Genomic DNA, 8,764 nt, shown 5'->3' on the forward strand with positions numbered 1-8,764 from the left:
AATTTATTATGATGTGGCATTTTGTACTTGGGACAATATAATCTATTTAATTTTTCTTTTTGATGTTTGTTTAATATCCATCAGCTGAATTACCTTTCGTTGATATCATTATATCCTCTAATGTATTTTGTGTTTTAATGTGCAATTGTATTTTATTTTCGATGTAGCAACTCGATATTTATGACAAAACAGTCCTAATTTTTATTTGTTCTAATTTTTACTACGTACCTAACTCAATTTATATTGTCTGGTTACAATTCAAATTCGAATTCGGTTTTAATATTTTACAAATGTAATATAATATTCATATTAATAATTCAGCATTCAGCTATATTTAAAAATTTCAGGAAAAACGTTTCCGATTTAATTTCCTAATTGAAAATTTTAATATTTAAACTATGCATATTTATCTATTGTTCCAGTATGAATAAAGTATATCATTGAATGATTTAAATTAGTTTTCAACATGAAGCATGAAATTCCATGAGCAATACATGTCGTTAGATACTGAAGGGAAAATGCCGATTGTTTTAATGGTACCTTCAAATATTTACCTATCAAAATATTTACCAAGAATCCTTTTATTTCTTGAAACTTTTAATATACAATGTAAAAAAATCAACAGACCAAAATCTATAAACGACGAAATGAAAATTAATATGCTAGTCTGCAAATAATGACATCTTCATTGTTCTGTAATTGTAAATAAGAGGCGTGACTTAATCACACGTGGCTACAATAGACGAATGAAAAAATTTATTCTCACTGCCAATCAGAAATGCATACACAAGAAGGAAGGTGTTATCTTAATGCGAATAAAAGTCTATTGGTTAACACTTTGTTAAAATAACAAATGGATAATAAAAGCTTCTGAAGGGGCTAAGAACTAATCGATTTAAAGGTTTAGTAAAAAAGGTATTCAAGTTAATTCTAACTGATAGCAGATGAGAAAAGGCATTGAGGACCACAGGTGTTAAGTTAGAAATTCAAGTATTTTTTTCCTATCCGTTGAAAGTTGTGTTATAATTCAGACTTGAAATATTCGAAGTTTAAAAAAAACACATATACATTAACTAACTTTATTTGTGATCCATAGTGAATGATGAGTTCCGAAGATATGAGTCCGGAAGATCTTTCTTCCCCTGGAAGTGACAATATTGACTATGGTGATGGTTCAAAAGCGGGAAATATGGATCACGTCAAAAGACCAATGAATGCATTTATGGTTTGGTCAAGAGGACAAAGACGAAAAATGGCACAGGATAATCCAAAAATGCACAATTCTGAAATCAGTAAACGACTTGGTGCTGAATGGAAATTACTTTCTGAAGATGACAAAAGACCATTCATTGATGAGGCAAAACGACTCAGAGCTCTTCACATGAAAGAACATCCCGATTATAAATATAGACCACGTAGGAAACCAAAGTCATTGTTAAAAAAGGACAAATATGCTTTTCCGATTCCAATGATGCCAGGTATGAATCCAATGGCATTTGGTGCTTTGTCTTCATCGTTTCATCCTTCTGCAGTTTCCGCTGCGGCAGCTGCCGACAGTTTCATGAACTCTGCATCAATGAGTGACAAAATGAGGGCATTTTTACCACCATCATCAACACACAGTTTGTATTCGCATTTAGAAAATTTGAAAAGTTTAGACTCTTCATCTTTAGCTAGTTTACGATCTCAGGAACTGTCATCCAGTAATCCACTTTATTCACCGTATTTCCACCCTCCTACGTCATCAGCGTTGACGGGATTACCGCCTGCAGCACACTCACATCCGGGACAGTATTTGTTACCTTGCTGCCCTCCAGGATATTTACCGTCACAAGACATCCATAGACCAGTAGCATATGTAGTACTCAAACCGGAAGAACATTACCGACATTCGTCTGTTATGTGATATTCAAATAATTAACTTTAACAATGTTTGCTTTGAAATAACCTATTTCGCATACTTAAATGGCGAAATTCAAACACATACAGTTTGGATTTGATTAAAGAATAAATGTTATTATGATGCTGGTGTTATCCAAAGGGATGTTGTCCAGACAATTGTTCGGTATGTAAAAATGGACATCAAGATCTCATGAATTTAAATCTTTATGAACACACATTTACTTTTAAAGCCTAGTGCTAAATAGATGAAAGACATAAAGTGCTAGTTTTGTTGTCAGAATATGTTATGTTTATTTAGTTTTAATGTTATACTTGTCTATGATATTGATACATTTTTTTGTTATTTTTTTTATTGAATTTAAATGTATAAATATATAATGACAAGCAAAAATATTCAAACATCCTTTTAAACTACAAACAATTTTTTTCTTATAAGATATTAAAGCAAAAAGTTTGTATATTGAACATTTTAAAAATTATTTATCATATTTGTTATAAACTGAATATTGTTGCGGAAAAAAAACGTCCCGAAGATTTCTTTCTTACTCTAAATTTATGTTATATTGTAACTAGAAAGCCATACATTCGTTGCAGAATGACAGGACTATATTCTTAATTGCAGGGGGTGTGTGTGATTAAAAGAATTAAAGTAATTGTAATTACATCGATATCAGAGAATACCAGTATAAGAGAAAAGTTACTGAATTATTTCAATTTCCAAAATATTTAAATCGCATATAATTTTAGTTCGATAAGCAGAACCATTGTCCAAATTTAGAATAAATACAGAAAAGATTTAATCAAAATGTTACAAAATACTCCTAATTCAAAATGTATACAAATTTTAAATACAATCCCGATGGGCAAAAAGATTATAATCTACTAAAAATCCAATGTCAATTACATTGTAATAATTGTAAAAGATTATCACAGATAAAACTTACAAAAGTCGACAAATCAATTTCAACAATAGAAAATTAATTGCATATTGTGACGTTCATTTTGTTACAAATTGTCTCATCGATCTGTATTTATGAAACAAGGAAACATGACAATAACATTGTTAAACTCTGTTAGTTATGGATCGTTTATTGCTTAGGAGTTCAACCTTCAATGACTGACAGGGTGTTAATTTCAATGTCAGCCTCAGTAGATTGTTTAACTATTTGTAAACTGTTCGTTATTCAGTTTAAACTACTGTTTAAATATTTATGCGTGAACGTCGAACACTACAAACAGTTGATTTTGTCTAAAAATACATCCATCATGTCATTATTCAAATTTTATGAAAGTTAAATAAACTTTGCTTTTCATTTGTTATAAGCAGAATTACTTCTATTGACCAAGTCTATTGATAATATTTAATTTGATTTTCAAAGTATGATTTCTTTTACGAATTATAATTAGAAATTAAAAAAAACAACATTTAGTTGAAATGAATGAAACAACCTATACAATTCTATAAATCAACTATAGTAACACTATTGCCATGCAATATATTATGCAATAAGAATTAAAGAAATTCAAATACTTATGAACAAGACTGAAGTCATTACTATACTAGCGCATTTATTTCAAACTGAATGTACTCATTAAATGCAATTATTCATTTGACATGTCTCTTTGAATATTTACATTGTCATCATCTTAAACAGGGTTATTATTTACCTTGATTATTATTTTTAATTTTTCTTAATATTTTGTTATTGAAATAAAGTGTTCAAATGTTTCTTGGTTTTCGAATTTTCATTACTAATGCGACATAGAATATGCGCTTGAAATAAAATATATGGGGTAAACGTCAAGTGTTTTGTACAAGTTTGTAAATTCTATTGAGTTGTGAAAATGGTAATATTTAGTGGAGAGTATGAAGGGTTTAGTTATTGTCACTTCTGTCATATAAAGCATTGGTTATGCTTACTTTTATCTTTATAGTGTCTTCTGAGGATCCGTCTTACATGGTCATGCTTTTGTTTTTGCTGGGTGTTTGTTTCACTACATCGCTTGATCCAGAGAATTCGGAGAGAAAAAAAACATGAAATATTATACAGGCGTTTAAAACTAAAAGTAACATGTACAGTTGATCTTTTTGTGGGAGTTACAACGAAAGCTTCATCCATTTTTGTTAATAAATCTTACCATGGTTTCGTCAAGGTATAGAAATAAGATAGATACGGTGTGTTTGCCCATGAGACAACTTAACATTATAGATGTAAGCAACTATATGTCACTGTACAGCCACCAATAACGGACAAAACCCATACCGTATACACAAGTTGTAAAAGGCCCTGAAATGACAAAATACAAAACAGTTCAATCGAGAAACCAATGGCCTGATTTATGTACAAAACAGTAAACAAAACAAACCCAAATATGATAGACAGAAAACAATGACAACTATACTGAATTACAGGCACATGACTTTGGACAGGCACATAAAGAATGTGTTTGCGAGCGTTCATTTTTTTCTGATCTTATTTTCTTCTGGTTTTAAACGGTTGATATAGATTACGGTTGCTTGCGGCGAAAGAACATGGCAATAACACACCGTTTTCCTTCAATTTGTCGTTGCTTCAGTGTATTGAATTTGAGTGTTCGAATCTTATTTCAGTATCAGTTTAAATCTTTTTGCAACAAATATCTTTCCAGTTGTAATTACAAAAGAATCGTTAAATATCACTTCTTAAAGACTTCGACATGTTTTTCCTTTAAGAAATCAAATCTGGTGATTTTGAATCCATTTCGGCCTAGCCAAGAAGAACAAAAAATATACCGAAGTAACCCTTTATTGTATATTAAACTGAGACTACACTATATACCGTATGAGTCTAAACTAAACTCACAATTTCATATCAGTTAAAAAATAAGAACAACATTTAATATTTTGTTTGCGTTCTTATCGCCCATTTGTGATTTAGTTCATCGGGAACGCTCAAAACCAAAAATTTGTAAGACTAAGGTTGTATTAAAGACATACAAAAATCAAGTGAAACGCTGGTCATTGTTGATAACTTAAAAAATACATATATTTTACTAGGACAATGTTGAATCGTATAATAGAGTAACGGAATCTATATTTGCTTAGATTAATTAAAAGTAGCTAAGTAGAATTCGTTCACGGAATAAAGATGCAAATATATATAAAGCAATTTTAAGCTTGTCTATTTCAAGAGCTATAATGAGATTTTAAAGAAAACTGGCGTTCGTATGATTCTGTTATAAAGATATGAATAAATGAGATGTGTGTATACGTCAATGAGAAAGCGACGCAGGGACACCAAAAAACAAAAGATAAGAATAAGTAGATGTGATATGATTGCTAATGAAACAACTATCCACCAAAGTTCAAATGAAGTGGATACCTTCTTTTGCGCTAATTCGTAGCAGAAATCGGCGAGTTTATCAATCCCATCCTCTATTTTTTTAAGGCTGAAATATCAATATCGTGTAAACTTTAAATAAAACAAATAAATCTAAACTAAAAACAACATATTTTTGATAGCATGTGTTCGACTTTCCAAAATATATTCCTTATTAAAAACGAAACAACAGAACATTGAACATACAAATCATATGTCATAAGTGTAATAGTTTCTTAAATCTTGATTTTCATGCCGAAAAAATGCACGAATAGTGTACACGTAATTTCTGGTAAAATATTGTGGTGCATTATTCCAAATCATTTCAAAGAAAATGCAAAAGAACCATTGATAATTTTTGTAGAATCAATGTTGATGACGAGATGTCTTACCATATATACATATGTCATGAACCCAAGATAACATCAATTCCCAATGGCATGTACGTCTGCTATTTTTTCGAAATAAACGAATGGAATTATCGAAAAAATGTAATTAAAATAAACTTATATCACGGTGGACGTTAAACATCTTTAATACTTTCAGGATTTTGTTTTTTCCTTATATATGTTCTGGGTAGTTTCGCTTACACGTATAGTGATTGCATTATGCAATTCTGAATTAATTTTCTTATTTCACAATTCCCATGTTTTGATGTTAATGATGTTTTATGATGTTTTCCTGAAAGAGAAGAGTAAGTTTTACATAATAATGATAAATTTCAACTTTCTTAACAAATAATTAAACGTTTTTGCAAAATTTCAAAAGGTAGAAATAATTGAAATGATACATTTAATTCGGTCTTTTATTAATGAAAGAAACCCATAAATGGGATTTTAGAAAGGAAATTCTGTATAAATGGAAAAAAATAAATAATTCTTTTCAATACAGAATATATGCATCAGTGAACTTCCAAGGGTAAAGGGTGTATATTTGATGCTTCGGTTGAAATATTGTTCTCCATTTTCAACGTCATTTGAACGGGGAACTTATGTGATTTTAAAGCAATGGTTCACTGGGGCATCTACAGCTACCATGAAACAAAAATGAAATAGTCTTGATCTATCTGGATTTTTTTGGTGGCATTTTGTTGCATGGTTGCTGTTTTGTTAATGCTTATACTCTGAAAATTGATCGACTGAAATATCCATGCGAAAAAAGCGTTACTAGGGTTATATATATATATATATATAAATATACCTATAAAAATAAAGCTAGCAGCATTTTGTCAAATAAAGTCGCATTTCACTCGAAATTGATGATGTCTTTTTTCCTTGTCTTTTCACTTTTTTTTTCGTTTTAGCTGATATTTCGATTCCACTGGATTATTTAAAGTCATTGCAATTTACAAGGACGAATGTGTTATGTTGACCTTAACGATAATAAATAAAACACCTGTTCCGATGCTCCAACTAAATTTGGTCTCTCCTCCCTTCTGGTCTCAACCCTTTCCTGTTTCAAATGCACAAATATTGCTCAATACTACCATACAAAAAATATCAAATACTTTTAACACTGTAACATTCATCAATATTTATACTTTAAATAAACCATCGGAAAACACCACACATACCAGGAGAGAAGTTCAAAACTACTAAATATTGCAAGTACAACAACATGTATAAGGCAATCTTCATACATTGAGTTCGACATAACAATTATTATTGCAGAGGATATGTGTACTTTTAACCACAAAGTAATATATAAAATTGAATATATATTTATATCGGTCATGATATGCAAGTTTATAGTCATTCATAGAATTTAAAAAAAATCAATAATATAATAATATATGTTGGTCTAATTTGATTGTTTTAAGATAATTCGATCTAAATTATGAAAAAAATCATGTATTTTAACAATGCTTACATTATTAACATGCGAAAAGTTTGAAATCATCTACAACTAGGACAACAAGATGACCTCTAAGTAAGATGACCTATTAGGAGACAACAGACTGGAGATTCAATGAGTTAGCTAATTTTTGCTGGTGAAGAGTTGTCACAAGTAACGAGCTTGTGTGTGAAATACAACAGGCTTCTTATTGACTTTTTATAGCATTAAAGCATTTTGTAAATAGCTTATTGTCGGTAGAATATATCTTAGACTTAATTATATTTGTAAAGGACTTGAGATACAATACAAAAGTTTGTAAATTGACAATATGAATTATTCTAGCCTCTTAAAATGAAGTCTTAAAGAGAATGATCTAAAACTGTAATAAGTCTAACCACTGTTCAGATGAATTGTGCAAACTTACGTAATTTATCAACTTTTTACCATAAATTTTTACAACCCTTGAAATTTAAAAGAAGTTTAAAAGATCTTACAATAGCTTTATATATTATCGACAGTATCATCATAAATGTAAAAATAAGTATAAGAGATTTTCGTTTACTTTCCTTTACTTAATAAAATAGTTTTGCATTCTTCTAATGACCTTTTCATTTTACTAGGGCCAAGATATAAAACTACAGTACAACGAAATATATATACGATGGATTGTCCAAAAGGGAGTCGAATATAATTTTTATGGAACAAATTCGTCTTAGAAGCTATTTTAAATTATGAACAATGCTAGAGCATTGAAAAATGATATATTCAAAATCGGGATAGATTGTATATCCATCAACAGCAATTATGCTATTTTCTCGGAGGAACTAATGTTCATGCGGTTTGTTGTACTGTCTAATAAATGTAGTAATTCCTGATATCCTTTTTATAAATTATAATTGATATTTATCAGTATTTTCCAATTGTTGCATGCCTAAGGTAGCATGCGCTCGGAGGGGAAATAAAATCAATCTATTTCCTCCGTTGCATAATTACCTAGCCAATAATAAAGCTAGTCAAAGATAAAACCAACGACTTTCGTGTTCCTGATAAACACTTCAGATTAATCAGCGAACAGTATTTTTTATCGTTTGTTAATAATTTCAATTGACTTAAAGAATCGCATATGAAAACATCATTATTATGTAATTGAATAATCTAAATTTTCTAAATAGACAACTACAGTTACAATTTATTAAATCATATCAATATAAGGTTTTATAGATATGAATTTGTCCTATTCACAATTGTGCTGGCCTAAACGACTTTTCTTTTATTTTAGAGATTAATAAATTCCCATATTTAAATGAAGCTACCCGGGGAATTAGATCAACGCCATAAATATGTTCCCCTGATTTATAATTGTCTTTTACATATAGTAGATATATAAACAAACTTGGGTTATGTGGGTTATACGACAATGAGACAGCAACCCATTTACTTGAGAGAAGTAAGTATGCCGTTTGGGTATTGTTTATACTAACACATGTTCCCAAATAATAATCTAACTTTCAATAATTGTTGTGTTTTTAACTAAATTCGATTGTTTGATAGACTAATACAGCTGGCAAACTAATTACAAAAGCTTATACTTGTTTCGGATAAAAGTTTTTGTAGTCAAACAGTATTTGATGTGTTTTGTTATTTGTAATTCATAAGTAGAAAACCCG

At 29.8% G+C, this 8,764-nt stretch overlaps 1 protein-coding gene across 1 annotated transcript; it reads left to right on the top strand.

Annotated features, from left to right (window-relative positions):
• The first annotated feature begins 865 nt into the window (after positions 1-865).
• Positions 866-3,631, top strand: LOC127738415 (transcription factor Sox-14-like). Its single transcript, XM_052249657.1, has one exon. The coding sequence runs from the start codon at positions 1,100-1,102 to the stop codon at positions 1,904-1,906; it is 807 nt and encodes a 268-aa protein (XP_052105617.1). The 5' UTR covers positions 866-1,099; the 3' UTR covers positions 1,907-3,631.
• The last annotated feature ends 5,133 nt before the right edge of the window (positions 3,632-8,764 follow it).

The sequence above is a fragment of the Mytilus californianus genome, unplaced genomic scaffold (genome assembly GCF_021869535.1).
Source record: "Mytilus californianus isolate M0D057914Y unplaced genomic scaffold, xbMytCali1.0.p SCAF_4, whole genome shotgun sequence".
Lineage (NCBI taxonomy): Eukaryota > Metazoa > Mollusca > Bivalvia > Mytilida > Mytilidae > Mytilus > Mytilus californianus.

Bases quoted from the DNA above. Each gene is read 5' to 3' on its own strand.
- LOC127738415 (XM_052249657.1), top strand. From the start codon at position 1,100: ATGATGAGTTCCGAAGATATGAGTCCGGAAGATCTTTCTTCCCCTGGA.